At 41.5% G+C, this 15,009-nt stretch overlaps 2 protein-coding genes across 3 annotated transcripts in view; both read right to left on the bottom strand.

The window, feature by feature from the left end:
• The window catches only part of LOC114465112 (protein fantom-like), an 80,425-nt gene extending 72,392 nt beyond the window's left edge, over window positions 1-8,033 (bottom strand). The window contains exons 1-9 of one of the 2 annotated variants that reach the window (XM_028449904.1): window positions 7,896-8,033; window positions 6,735-6,792; window positions 6,611-6,664; window positions 6,375-6,504; window positions 3,334-3,629; window positions 2,426-2,507; window positions 2,224-2,346; window positions 2,007-2,112; window positions 1,745-1,891 (exon numbers count right to left, since the gene is read on the bottom strand). In XM_028449904.1, coding sequence (XP_028305705.1) covers window positions 1,745-1,891; window positions 2,007-2,112; window positions 2,224-2,346; window positions 2,426-2,507; window positions 3,334-3,629; window positions 6,375-6,504; window positions 6,611-6,664; window positions 6,735-6,792; window positions 7,896-7,898 — 999 coding nt within the window. In that variant the 5' untranslated portion in view covers window positions 7,899-8,033. The other variant, XM_028449905.1, reaches the window with a different exon arrangement.
• Window positions 8,034-10,707: 2,674 nt separating this feature from the next.
• On the bottom strand, window positions 10,708-14,803 carry LOC114465115 (M-phase phosphoprotein 6-like). The gene is made up of 5 exons (XM_028449911.1): window positions 14,644-14,803; window positions 13,058-13,170; window positions 11,669-11,759; window positions 11,099-11,202; window positions 10,708-10,991 (listed from the first exon to the last, which is right to left on the bottom strand). Exons 1-5 carry the CDS (start codon window positions 14,689-14,691, stop codon window positions 10,871-10,873), a joined length of 477 nt encoding a protein of 158 aa, XP_028305712.1. The 5' UTR covers window positions 14,692-14,803; the 3' UTR covers window positions 10,708-10,870.
• Window positions 14,804-15,009: the final 206 nt, after the last annotated feature.

Raw genomic sequence — 15,009 nt, 5'->3', positions numbered from 1 at the left:
ACATTAAACAATAATGCAACATGATAGTGACGTGGAACAGTTCTTATATATATATTAAGCACTCACAAACCGAGAGTATTATTATCATTAATATTACTTTAAATTTTTAGCCGTTAGAGAACGTCTGAGAACCACAGAAACACACTGAGATCAGCTGCTGCTTCTCATCTGTCCACTGGGGTTGCACTGCCTCAGTGAGGGGAACAGATAGAAGCAGTAGTAACCAGCAGCTCCCTCACCTTGTATCCTTGACTGATCTGACTCTCCACAACCAGCAAATCCCTGGTCTTCTGCAACTCCTGGATGGATTCAGCATGAGCTGCTTGCATCTCTCTGACATTGATCTCAGAGGTCTCCTCATTCTTTAGGAAACGAAGGTCTGCGTTCTTCTGAGCTCTCCGACTCTGAGGGCAGAGTGTGTAAGATGGTCCTCAAGCTTTAATTACATTGTCAGTGTATATGCAGGAATCCTGAAGTTAATTTCAATACCTTTCTAAGACCTTTTTAATAAAAATGATGCTTTTATCCAGAAAAATAATGTATACTTTATTAATCAACGTAGTAAAATTCTTCTCTGCATTTTACACATTTCCCAGAGGGGTAGCAGTGGGCTGCCAACTGCAGGCGCCCAGGGAGCAGTTAGATTTTGGTCAAGAGACTTGCTCAACATCCCACAGTGACGGCCAAGGTTCCTTTTGAACCGGTAACCCTGTGATTACAAGTTGCTTACCAGACCGTTACCCAACCTCCGTCCCGTTGACCCTATTTAACTCAGTAAGTAAGTAGTTTATTTATAAAGCGCTTTTTGCAGATAAAATCACATGTTTGGTACGATTTCAGAAAATTTTGTAGCCAATAAAATCATCTAGATAGGAAAAGATGATGAAATAGAAATGGCTAAACTCTCAAACACAATTGAAGAAATTTTGAAACGCTTTACCCAATGCACCGCTGACAAGGAAAAGAAAAGCTATCATTAACACTTGGAGCCTCTCTGAACATTTTCATACAAAAGTCTGAAGCCATTACCTTCACAAAGAGCGGAGCCTCAGTGAGCTCACTATGGTCGTACTCCACCTATGAACACATGCAGACACAGACACAAAGGTCAGCAGGCTGCAGCTGTGTGATATTGCAGCTGCAGACGTACCGTCCTGCTCTCCTTCAGCTCTTTCACTTGCTGCTGGTGCTCCAGCAGCTGCTGCTGCAGCCTCTGGCTCTCCTCTGACAGCTTCATCTTAGAGTCTGAAACAGAAGTTCAGCATGTCAGCCTGGAAGTGTATGATACCGATTATCACATGGAAGGGTGTGAACGCACCACGCTCAGCCCTGATCTGTTCCAGGATGTCGTTTTTATCCGCCAGGTCAGCCCTAAGAGCCTTTTCCAGCTGAGAGATCTGTAGCCTTTGCTGCCGATTCACCTGATCATACTTCTGCTGCTGGACCATGTCCAACTCTAGTCTGCACACACACACACATGTCAGAATTATAGCACATGCTAAGTTAACACAAATATATGGGACTGGTTGCTACATGCTAAGCTAACCCAAACAGAAGTCCTGGTGTGCTCACCTGCTCAGCAGTAAGTTGTTGTTCTCTTTCAGCAGCTGTCTCTCCTGCTCCAGCTCACAGATCCTCTCCTCCAGCTGAGGAACACACATGGACGTTACACAGCTGCTTCACTTCACACGTGCACATTAGACAGGATGTTGTTGCTGTGATAAGTGTGTGTGATGTGTCTGACCATTTTCATGCTCATCCAGGACAAGTTGAAGCTCTGCTCCCGTTGCTCCAACTCCAAAGTCTTTCTCTGCTGCTCCTTCAGCTCGGTTGTCAAATCCTCCACCTTCTGCACCGCCAACTCATGACCAAGCTTCAGTGTCTGCTGCGTCTATACATGCACACACACATAAAGGAGTGTCAGCACAAAGGTTAGAAAACATCTAAATCGCACGCGCACGCACACGCACACGCACACGCACACGCACACACACACACACACACACCTCCTTCAGGCAGATGAATCGTTCTTCCAGCTCAGAAAAAGCATTAGATCTTTCCGTCAACTGCTTCTGCAGTTTGATCATAACCACGTTTCCATCCACATGAGACCTGTGGGGACACGGACACACACACACACACAGAGGCTGTTAGGCTGACAGATGTGATAACTCAGTTAAAAGCTGTTACTTCGCTTGACTTGGGGATCGTTTTGTTGTGTACCTCAGGTTGTGTGTCTGCTGCTGTCTGAGCTGCTGCAGTCTGTCTTCATGCTCCTCCTCCTTCCTCTGTAACTCCGCCCTAAGCTCCTCCATTTGGCTGCACTGTGTCTCCACCTTGTTTTCCCTGCAGAACCACACACTGTCAGAGAACCTGGAGAACCTGGACTGGAACAATGTGTTATCTATGCTGCCAATGGTCTCACAGGTTCCTGATCTCTGCTCGGGCCTCCTCCAACAGACCATGTCCATACTGAGGATGCACCGCTGCATCCACGCTCCTTGTACCTGAGGAAACACCAAAGCACTGCTGACACACAGCCCTGTCTGTATCTGTGTTTGTATCTAATGTCTGCCTTTACTTGCATCACTCAACCCTTTGACTACCTCCCCCCTGCCTGTACTCCGACACCTGTAACTCTCTCCTCCTATTTTTCAATGAAAAGATTTAAACCCACCAACACCTGGGTTCCTTCACCCCTCCCCTCCCCTGGACTTCTACAACCCCATCAACCACTTTCCACCTTGAACTCCCGCCTCCCTTCATAATTACTGACCTCATCAGCAAGTACAAGCCTTCTTCCTGTCAGCCAGATCTCATACCCACTGTCCTGATCAAATCCTGCCTCTCCTCTCTGCTCCCCCTCTTATCAGCCATTATCCTCTCCTCACTGTCCATTCAAATAGTTTCTCTTTTCATATCTGCAGCTGTTATTTCTATCTGCACTAAAACCCCTTTATCCAAAGCTGACAATTTATCACTCACCATAAACTGCTCCACAGTGTCCCACCCCTCAGGTTAAGAGTCTGAGTGGCATCCTTGACAGCTAACTTTCTTTCCAGTCTCACATTAATATAACATAACCCGGTCTTCATATTTCTATTCACTTAATATTAATAGTCCCCACCCAGTTCTCATCATCTCCCGTATCATCCTGTAATATCACTCTGTAAGGTGTCCTTGAGTGTTGAGAAAGCGCGTCTAAATAAAATGTATTATAATCATTATTATCGTATGTGTGTCTGTATCTGTGTGTGTGTGTGTGCGCGCGCATGTGTAGCCTCAGTAGTCAGTCAGCCTGTCCTCTGTCAGGTCCTCAGCAGTGTCACTCACCTCTGAGTCTAGCTGCTGGAGATGATGAACCGCTCCTCTTAGCTCCTGTGTTGACTCGTGGTTTAACATGAGCGTATGGACCTGCTCTCTGACTCTGGGAGTTGAGCTGCTGCTGTCTGACCAGCAGGAGGCGCCGTGATAGCGTCTCTTTGTCAGTCTGTAGTGCGCGGACCTTGTCCTGCAACTCCTCCACCACTTCCTCCATCTCCACATTCCTCAGCGGTGCTGCCGGGCCGGCCACCAGATGCTCCATCCGACGACGGTCCTTCACCAGTCGCGACAGCTTGGTGCCCAGTCTGCAAGGGGCGCAGCAGAGCACTACACAGTTACGTCTCAGCTATTAGGAGACTCTCTCCGTATTAATCCAAAATTGAAACTATGATTGGAATCATGGTAGCAGAGATGCTGCTAATTGGAGCTGGTGGCTATCTGATCTATCGTAAAATCTGTATTACGTCGGCAGCCACTCATCACAGAATGCTAGCCGGTAATGAAAACAATTCATTATCACCAATTGGCCTACCCCAACATGCCAGCTCAAGGATGTTTCCAGATCTGACTCCCTGTCCCCACCCCCCCTTCCTATCCCCAACGGCAAGCTGAACTCTTGGCTCTGAACCAAACATCTAACTATCAGTGTCTATTGAGTCTAAAGCCTTCTTTGCTTTGGTTTTCGGAGGCCCCCCCCCCCCCCCCCCCCCCCCAGCTCATTTAAGTGTGGAGAAGGCACCACTGGCTGCATGCTGCGCCCCCCAGTGGCTGGATATCCTCTTCTTGTCGTCCCCTACCCCCCGCCCCCACAACAAACCCCCACCTGCCCATGTGTCATGTTTCATTTTGTGACTGTGACGTGTTAATTGTGTTTTTTGTAGCTGAGGTTTTTTTTCCTGGTTTTAATGGCCCTCATTTATCAACTGTTTATACGTTCAGATATGAGCGCACGATGTGCGTTTGACTAAATTCACGCAAATGTCAGTATTTGTCAATTGTGACGTGATAATATGGAACGATGAGACCTCGCTTCAGGTCTGACATTTTGTACACAAATTTGAGTGTGTGGATTTGTGCTGCAGCATTATAAAATCTGACTGTCTCTGAAAATAAAGTATTAAAATAACCTCAGCTGTCATTTCAATATAAGCAGATACACTTTCATAACAGATCAAAACAGATTATTAAAACAAAATCAAGTTAATTTTAAGAAGTCCACATTATCACTGATACCACTTTTTTTGGCTGTCCTTCAACGTAATGCTTGATAAACCCTGTTACCAGGCAGGAGCGCATAGGTTCAACACTGTACAACCCAGATCACAGGAGTGCTACTTCTACTGTGTAACTTGGACCAGTAGGGAACAATGCTGCATACCACAAAGGAAGTGTGACATTATTGAAACCTGTTTGGCACAACATTGCATTGGTGAATAAAATTTCATTTGAACCATCATTAGGCATTGGTTAAGTTAGTTTTTGATAATTTAAACTGCTGTGACCTGCTGGAACATGACATTAAATGTTATACCTATTTATACTGGTTATTTTTGGGAGCTTTATACTTGGTAGTACAGGTTTTACTGGTTCATACTGAATTTTCACTGGTTTACATTGTTTATGCTGGTTAGTACCAGTTAGTACTTGTTACAGAGTAAAAATAGTGTGAATATAACTGATGTTTTGTACAAATAGTTTATAGCTGTTGCTAAATTCTAACTCTAGTTGGGCTTTTACATAAAATATAATAATCAATGCACTGAAATATAAAGATGCTAAAATTACAACACACACACTCACCACAACAAGCCTATATATTTATCACTTTGGAAATTTACTTTGTGTTATCAAATTTAAATTTTGGGTCTAAATGTATCCCCAAAATTTAAAGTCACCTCCTGTGTAACTTTTTTTGTAAAATGATTTTAAATGTCCCTGACACGCTTCTTTTTCTGATTGAGAAACACACAGAAACTGTTTTGGGGGTTTTTTCAAAGTAAGTACAAGATAATTTTGTTGAAGCATAAAACATCATTCAGGCAGACCCCTCAATGATAACTAATAATCCAATCAAAAATCTTGTACGTAATAGGTAATGTTTTAAATCAGCAGTAAATGTCATCTTTAACTAACTACAATAACTGACAATTTGCATTGTAAATGTAAACATCTGCTAATTAAAGACTTGTCAGATATAAACTTTTGAAGCACCATTCAAATAAAATGTGTGTTTGTTTTTATCTCTTGATGTGCGATAGCTAATGTTTTGACTTTGATAAATGTCTTACGTAACATAACAAAAGTGAGGAGGGACACTAGAGAACAACAACTAAGAAAACGCTAAGAAAAACTACATCCGGAGCTGGAGTCAGCCGACCCTGACTCCGAACAAATGTCTTAGCATTCTGAAAGGGTGTCCACTTTAGACCACAGCTGTGTATTAGATGGGTGCTTGTTTTCCTATTGATTTGATATTATTGATGATTAATTTCTGTTCATTTAAAATCTGTTAATAAAACGATTGATTGATTCAAGCAAAACTAAACCTCTGACTGTCTCTCTGAATGTTTCTCAGGTTTGAACACGAGAGTCACTTCACTCTATTCTAACAAATGATTATTCTGGTTTGTAATGAACTTGTTTATACTGGCTACACTGGTTTTTACTGGTTTCAAGCGGTTTAAAGCTTCAAGTACTTGGGTGTTCACCTAAGTGACAACCTCACCTGGAGCACCAATGCTTCCAGCCTGGTGATGAGGGCTCAGTAGCACCTTTACACACTGTGACCAATTAGTGAGAATACCAACTTCCCTGTTTACACTGCAGAGCCAATCAAGTTTAAGCACTGACTCCAGCGACAGCCCAAGGAAAAATGCATCACATTTACACACCTCCCCTGAGGAATATGGCGGCGGAACATAAAACATAGGACCACCAAAATGAGGAACAGCTTTTTTCCTTGAATATACAAGTTATTAACAGGGGATGTGGGTCCTTTTTTCCCTTCTGTACATGTTCACATGTGCATTAAATATATATGTGTATCTCACTTCTTGTTCTTCTCGTCCTGTTTGTTTATTTGTTGTTTAAGCCGCTGGATATCCTCTTTTTGATTGAGGAAGTGATCCTCCAGGTCCTCCCTGGCCATCCGCGAGAGAAAAGAAGGATGCACTCGCACATCTGAAAACACACACACACACACGGGTTTATTCTTACTGTCCAAACACAGTTTAACTGCTTCTCTTTAAATATATGTTGGTGCGTGTGTGTTTCAATTGTGTCTGACCTCGTGCTTTGTTGTTGTCTCTCACTGGTCTATCACCTGCTGTCTCATCCATCACTGTGGGTGCAACACAAATTCATTAGCACCAAACTCTGTTTCAAACTTTATTTTCACACTTTATATTCACCTTCAGACATCATTGAAGAGGTTGGTACAAACTTAGAAATTCCAGTGGAGGACTCTACCTAGCCACAGAGAACATAAAAAAAAGATATCAAAGAGCAGACATTTCCCAGGGAGAAAAAAAGAACGATGTGCACAGAGATTGTGAGATGGCCTAAAGCTGCAGAAAGAAGAGAGTAGGAAACAGTTGGGACGCAAGCTCAGGCTTGATCACCCTGTAGCTGGCCACCTTTGATGCTATTGTTGTCCTTGGTTATTGACTTGCAACCAACGTAGGTGCATATCACCACCTACTGTAGTGGAGTGTGTAAATCTTGGTGCCACTTACTTCAGGCCACTAAAAAAAATATGCAAAGTACCTTGGAGCAGTCCATCATCACTGCAAATTTTGAACAATTTACAAATAATAATGTGTCTCCTTTGTCTGAATACAATTGCTGTGTTTAGAAAAACAAAACGAAAAAAAACTATTCATCAGTGGTCACGGTGACAAAACAAAATGCTGTGAAAAAAAAGTGTCTAAATGTATCGATTCATGAACAGATCGCAGTCCATGTGATAATCGAATAGAATCTTGAGGTGCTTATAGATTCCCACTCCTAATACATGCGTTCGTGACACATCAGTGGTCTCAATTGAATAATATAGTTTATTAATAACTTGCGATTTTCACTTTAATAATTCGGTTTTATTTTACGTGAGCTCTGGAGTGAAAATCGCTCAGAATCTGAATGGACTTTGGTGTGAGAGTTTGTGCTGGTTTTCGGTCTGCAATGCAAGTTAAACAGTGAGTCACTCCATTCCAGAATCAGTGTGAGGACGAACTGCTCTGTTAAACACTAACATTCACTGTTTGTTACGATTCATGACACGCTTTAGCAGCAGTGGCTAATTCGTTAGCTCGGACTAATACTGGATCTAAATTTGACAAACGTGATACATGTTGACTCTCATCGTGTAGAACTGGTAATAGCCTGTTTCTAACCAATGCTAGCATTTTCTTACCTTTAGATTGTTCCGATAAAAGCTGTGGTTGCTATTAAAAACAGAACAGCGCTTCACGTCGTTAGTCCCACCGTGCTAATACATGGGCCTCACACATAGAACACATATAAAACACTGTGACACTTTCAAGTCTAGATGAAGTTTGTTGACAACTCTTTACCATGGCAATGTTCGAAGTCGCGCGATGTTCGAAATCGCGCGCGTTCTTCTTCTTCTTCTTCTTCTTCTTCTTCTTCTTCTCTTCTTCTTCTTCTTCTTCTTCTTCTTTCTTCTTCTTCTTCTTTCTTCTTCTTCTTCTTCTTCTTCTTCTCTTCTTCTTCTTCTTTTCTTCTTCTTCTTCTTCTCTTCTTCTTCTTCTTCTTCTTCTTCTTCTTCTTTCTTCTCTTCTTCTTCTTCTTTTTCTTCTCTTTCTTCTTCTTCTTCTTCTTCTTTTCTTCTTCTTCTTCTTCTTCTTCTTCTTCTTCTTCATGCATTACCGCCACCTATTGTTTCTAAGTGGATCTTAGTTTAAGAGGACCATAACTTGGAAAATGAGTTCAATAATAGTAAAATAAATAATTACCAAGAAATAATTGCTTCTGTACACTTTTCCCACGCCCTCTCTCTCTTCTTTTCCCTTCTGAACTCTTTTAACTGCGTTGATTCATAAATAGACATTCGTCTTTTTCTGATTAGATTTGATTTACTTTTGATGGAATTCTCTTATTGATTGCTAAACTTTTAATGTTTATTTTGTTTTTAATTGTGTAAAACACAGTGCATTGCTATGTAAAAGGATATACAAATAAATGTGCTCTCATTAATATTTCCTAAAGGACCACAACCTGGAGGGTAAAATGGAGGGAAGAAATGGGAAAACCTCCAACAAAATAACAGGGTTAGTTAAAAACACTATGGTCTCAGAGAAGAGAGGGTGGATGGACAGCAGAGCCAGAGAGGAGAGAGAAGGATGACACTCTTAGAATATTTAACGAAGAAATTATTCAGCATTTACTGTTACAGTTTTTGTCGTTTATTTAGTACTGTTTAATAAAATAATGGTAATGTAATCTGCTCTGGTGTTCGTCAATTTAAAGCTGCAGTTTGAAACTTTTTTTGGGTTCTAAAATCCATAGCCATCTTATATTGTATTGTGTAATGTAATCCAAAGTGTTCTGAGTGGTCAGTGAATCTTCTCCTTCTGTAAATGAGCTTTAAAAATACAGGGACGTGACACTAGACTTCAGCCGATCAGAGATCTTTCTACCAACAGGGCGATCCCATGAGCTGTTTTAAGCATTTCTATTGGCTGCTCGAGCTGCTCGTCAAATGTTGAAGCGCATTCTGGATCTGAGAGTAGGGACCGTCCCATGGCCAGCTTTTTGGCACAGCGGTTACGCGGTACCGCAACAGGAAAAAGGAAGACTGAGGTGGAGAAGCAACAGAATAAAGGCACAAATGTGTTCAGGAGGAACAGAGTCCGCGGAGTCGGTGTGTGGAGCGACCTGCGAGCGATCCGCTTTCAGTCAGCGCAGTCCACCCCGAGATAGTGAGAACAGACGGAATAAATAGCTTATTAAAAATGATCTAAGGTGGAAAGAACAGACCCAATTCATCTGAAGTGTGGACAGCGTGTCTGCTCTGATCAGCTGCAGCTCGGCTTGTGTTTGAGGAGCAGCTGTGACTCTGAGCCTCTTACTGTCCTTACAGCAGTGAGTGAAACATGCTTTCATGACTCTTAAAACATCAGAAAACTTTCCAATAGCACAAGAAAAGCTTCCTACGTTTGTTACTGGTCTCTATGGAGAAAACAGTCAAAAAGAGTTCCAGTGTGCACGCAAGACTTCTGTTCAGGAGGGGAGGGGGTAGTGTGGAGCGCCTCATGATTCTACATACCACAGCTTTAACTAAGCAATATCACACAAGAGGTCTTGTTGTTATTCAGCACAACCTCCAGTCAGTGTGATATATATCTTTAATCCAACAGTCCTACAAGCACATTTTTTAGTCAAATTTGGTCAGATTATGACTTGTTTATTTTATAATTTATTTCACTCCTCCAAAACACATAGGTCCACAACTGGAAGAAAGATGAGGCTGTTGCCAGGCAACACAAACATTTCATTACTGAAAGATGACTAATGGTTATTACAACACCTGAACAAAGGAATGATAATGTGTTAAAAAAATCTCAGTGCAGTTGTTACTCTATATCAGTACTCATGAAATGTCTTTTTTCCAACCAACTTACCTGGTCTGAACTAACTGTTGTATTATAAATCATATACAATATCTTAAGCATTCATTGACAAACAATTAGAATTGTAAGCTAAAGTATCAATATTTTGGAATGATATAACAGGAACAAAAATGCAGAAATCAGCAAATTGTTTACAGAGAATGTGAGAAATATGAATGGGAACAAAACTATTTTCATTTGAACCAGGCTGAAAAGCAACAGTCACACAATAAATTATTAACAATAATCATGTTCTCTCAGCACAGGGTCAAGTGTGATTTGGGTCAGACTCTGCAGCAGCAAGGCGGTCCCCGAGTCTCCAGACTGCTGGACTGGCACAGTCACCTGAAAGTCCTCTCCATCATCCTCTTCTACAACTTCTGGCTCAAAAATGTCACCATTCCTGATACAGAGGGTGTTCAGGAAAAGGCAGGCAACAATGAGAGCATGTACAAAGTCCACCTTCACTTTCAGGGCCTACAGGAAGACGGAACGCCACCTGGTCTTATTGATGCTCCCTGCTGACCTCCTGAAAGCTGAGGAACCTGAAAGTTGTTCAAAACCAGCCCCAATTTCCTGCTGCTCAGCGTTGTTGGGGAAGAAGATGGTCTTGTGGAAAATGTCTTGGATGGCTTTGCTGGTCTTGTGGACCATGTCATGGCATGTTGTACGAGGAATGTCAAATGCCTCAGATGCAACCCGGTAGGATGTGGCGCTTGCCAACCAGTAAAGGAAAAGCGTGTAGTAGTCACAGAGAAATTACTCTCAGCAGCTTTTATTAATGTGTGTTTCACATTAATCATAAAAAACAAACAGAACAGCACACGTTGAGGTCCATAGAACCCCTTCATTACAGAAATATAAACACATGTTAAAAACAAAGCCACAGTCCAAACAAGGTAAAATCAAACTCTGCTTCAGTCCTGAGGTTTCATGAATATTCGCTTCGGCTCCATCACAGTGTTGTCCTCTTCTGTCCTTTCTTTATCACGTTTCTTTGCAAACTTCTTCCTCATGCTCCCAACCAGGTCCTCATACCTGAAAACACACAGGAACATCTTAGCCTACACACAATCACTGTTACAGATAACATCCGACTATTCAGATCAGAGTCCAGTCAGATTACATCCAATCGGATTACTCGCCTCAGAGCCATTTCTTCATCCGTGACATCCATTTGCATCTGACCTCCATCCCCCTCTTCCTCCTCCTCACCTTCATCTTTAGGATTTAGCAGAGCCATCAGTTTCTGAGGAGAAAGAAAACACATCACACACTCCTCACATGCCAACTATACGCTCATTACACACTCAAATGCTTTTTACATGCTTGTTACACACTCCTCACACACTCGTTACACACTTCTCACATGCTCGTTACACATTCAAATGCTTGTTACACACTCCTCACACACTTCTCACACACTCCTAACATGCTCGTTACACATTCTTAAACATTTGTTACATGCCAGCAACATGTGAGCAACACACGTTACACATTTGTTACATAACACGCATGTCACACACGTCCATTGTCCTTGTAATATGTCTGTTACACACTCAGTTCACAATAAGCCCTGAGACACACACACACACACACACACACACACACACACACACACACACACACACACACACACACACACACACACACACACACACACACACACACACACACACACACACACACACACACACACACACACACACACACACCTCCACTTCGGGGTTAAAGCCTTTGAAGGACATACGTCCGTATCGAAGGTCCTCACAAGGAACGAAACTCTTCTCCTCCACAATCACATTCCTGAGAAACATGGCAAACGTTCACGCATGGGTTCACATCACTAATATTGTTTACTGTGAGCCTCTCACTTTATCAGTGGCAATAATGTTAAATACCAACAAGTTGTTTCTACTACAACCACCACCAATGTGTGTATATATAAATACATGTGTTCATTAAATGGGGTGCACAGAAGAAAAAAACCCAATAGTTATTATTGTAACACTGATGTTAAGTGAGGGTTTGGAAAGTAAAAGCTCCCTGTTTGCTGTTATATTTACTGTTGTCTTAAAGCATCTATACATTTTGGTTTTGTGCTTTGTGTTGAAGGTTTAAAATAAAGTGAAAAACTGAAAGTATACAAACAAATGTATACACAATGAATTACATGTTTTAAATAGTAATTTTCTTGATAGGGAACTCACCGATTTGTAATAGCCAACGTTCTACCCTTAAAGGGCAGTAGCTGGTATTTTACAACTAAATACACAAAATTTAAATACTTCTACTAAAATATTAAAAGTTGGACAAAGATCAATCAACAGCATTACTTAATACCCATATACATATGTATTCAGCAGAAAAAAGTGTGTTTGGGGTTTAGTTACTCTTGAAAGGGAAATGTCTGTTATGTATAGATCAATCTGTTCTGAGGGGTATTCCATAAAGGAGGGTTAACAAACTCTGAGTCTATCCATAAACTCTGGGTCAACATACCCCGCGATGGGAAACTCTGGGTATCAGATTCCATTATAGCTGGTATGAAGTGGGTCAATCAACCCTGAGTATGTAAACCTTGGGTTACTGACGTGCACGCTCACAATAAAAAGCTATCATCAATGTTATAAAGAAAACTACCGTTTGCATAAAAATAAAAAAAAAAGTAAAGCAACACAACATTAGTAATGATGTGAACACGTCTGTGGTGTGTGATGTTACTAATGTGTTTCAGAGAAAAGTGTTAAGGTTTATAAAGTGTTTAGAAATGGTGTTCAGGTGGGCGGAGCCAGGTAGAAACCTGCCAGCGACCAGGTTTAGTTCATGGACAATGTTGCCATGGTAACATACTCAGAGAAGAACATACCTCACGTTTAGGAATGGGATACTCAGTTTCCCTCATTTCAGCCTGAACATACTCAGAGTTTGAACATAACCCACTCTATGGAACACCCCTCTGGTGCTGTTCCTCCCCCCTTGAAGCGGTTACAGAAAACATGAATTTAAAAAAGTGCTCTTCACTACAAAAAGGTTAAGTGCACCCAAGATCCATCTACGGGAGTGTGTGTGTGTGTGTGTGTGTGTGTGTGTGTGTGTCGTACTCCATGGTTGTGAGATCAGGTAGATCCAGGTACCAGTGCTCGTCACTGATGATCTTCTTCTCGTCTTCTTCTAGCTGCTTCTTTGTTTCCACGTCCAAACACCTCACCATGAACTGGGACACAACAACAACAAACAAACAAACACACACACAAACACACACACTTGAACTTTAATCACAGTGAGCAGTCATACTGGTTCTAATGCTAGTGTCAGTTTAATGTGAACACTGAGTGACAGCAATAAATAGTCACCAGTTGGAATGATGACGAGTTGAAGTGATACACCAGCACCAGAGGGGTATTCCATAAAGCAGGTTATGTTCAAACTCTGAGTATGTTCAGGCTGAAATGAGGGAAACTCTGAGTATCTCATTCCTAAACGTGAGGTATGTTCTTCTCTGAGTATGTTACCATGGCAACATTGTCCGTGAACTAAGCCTGGTCGCTGGCAGGTTTTATCAAAGAAACCCTGGGTTTCTACCTGGCTCCGCCCACCTGAACACCGTTTCTGAACACTTTAATGAACCTTAACACTTTTCTCTGAAACACATTAGTAACATCACACACCACAGACGTGTTCACATCATTACTAATGTTGTGTTGCTTTACTTTTTTTTTGTATGTGTGCAAACGGTAGTTTTCTTTCTAACATTGTAGATGTAGATCATTAAGTGAAAGTCACTGAGAGGTTGATCTGCATTAAAACATCTACTGACGTCTGTAGTAAAGTTCACTGAATACAAACCTGTGGATAATATAAAGGAGGAGATGATAATTTAAATGAATCCACTTTTAAGGCTCGATTGTTGTTTTATATTGTTATACAGTTAAATCTGTAGATCACGGCTCATTCACGCAGTGAATTATGACGCTGCTCTTAGAAGAGATGGATCGCGGGTTCGCGTCCCACTTCAGTGTTTTTTTATGACATTTTTTAGGACGTTGAGATGACTCTGGCGACAATATTACATTAAAAATCAATATAAAATGATGCAATATCAAGCGGCATTTACTATCTTAATATCCAGTGTAACAGGAGGGCTCTCTATGCAGCCATCTTATGCTGCTGACACGTCTCCTCAGACACATTTTATTCATATTATTCACCGCTCGTCACGTCACTGAAGCAATAAAGTGATGAAGTGACCAAAAAGTGTGTCTAATCACTGGTGATTTAAGCCACTATAGTCACTGAAGAATGAACGCACCTTTAGAACAGGCTCATATTCCTCAAACACCGGCTTATTTCACCCGGTAAAATAAGCCGGTGTTTACGGTGAATAAATCACTATTTTCCGGGTGGTTGCCATGGCAGTTCGAGTCATCTTCGATCTATAGATGATGGCATTTTATCGCGCGCGTGCACGTCAGTAACCCAAGGTTTACATACTCAGGGTTGATTAACCCACTTCATACCAGCTGTAATGGAATCAGATACCCAGAGTTTCCCATCGCGGAGTATGTTGACCCAGAGTTTATGGATAGACTCAGAGTTTGTTAACCCTCCTTTATGGAATACCCCTCAGAGGACTGAGGAGAACATGAGGGAACATGCAGGAACTCCTAACATATCACTTTGTGCTCACCTTCATCCGCATCAGGTTTTTGGAGAGTCTCACGGAGTCTCCCGCCATTGTTTACCAGTTCACTCACTATCGGTAAAGCTGAATCAAAAGCACACTATCAGCTAAAGGGTGACGTATTTTCATTGCCCTGTTCTTACACCTTTCAACGCATGCGCGTAGACTACCTCACTTCCGTCAAACGCAAACTTTACGACGACCATAGACAAATGTGTCTGGGCCATAGACATAATTTTTATTTATTTATATATTTAGCATATGTACGAAACATTTAAATTCAACATTTACATTTAGATTTAATATTTAGATTCAGACTTAACATTTCGATATAGATTAACCATTTAGACATGATATATAACATTTAGATTT

Source organism: Gouania willdenowi, chromosome 6, assembly GCF_900634775.1.
Source record: "Gouania willdenowi chromosome 6, fGouWil2.1, whole genome shotgun sequence".
Classification (NCBI taxonomy): Eukaryota; Metazoa; Chordata; class Actinopteri; order Blenniiformes; family Gobiesocidae; genus Gouania; species Gouania willdenowi.
This window is presented reverse-complemented; position numbering and strand designations above follow the sequence as displayed.

Coding starts and splice junctions, on each gene's coding strand:
- LOC114465115 (XM_028449911.1), bottom strand. CDS start 14,691: ATGGCGGGAGACTCCGTGAGACTCTCCAAAAACCTGATGCGGATGAAG. Junction 11,203..11,668: donor GCTTTAACCCCGAAGTGGAG/GTGTGTGTGTGT, acceptor CTTTCTCCTCAG/AAACTGATGGCTCTGCTAAA. Junction 10,992..11,098: donor GATGAAGAAATGGCTCTGAG/GCGAGTAATCCG, acceptor GTGTGTTTTCAG/GTATGAGGACCTGGTTGGGA.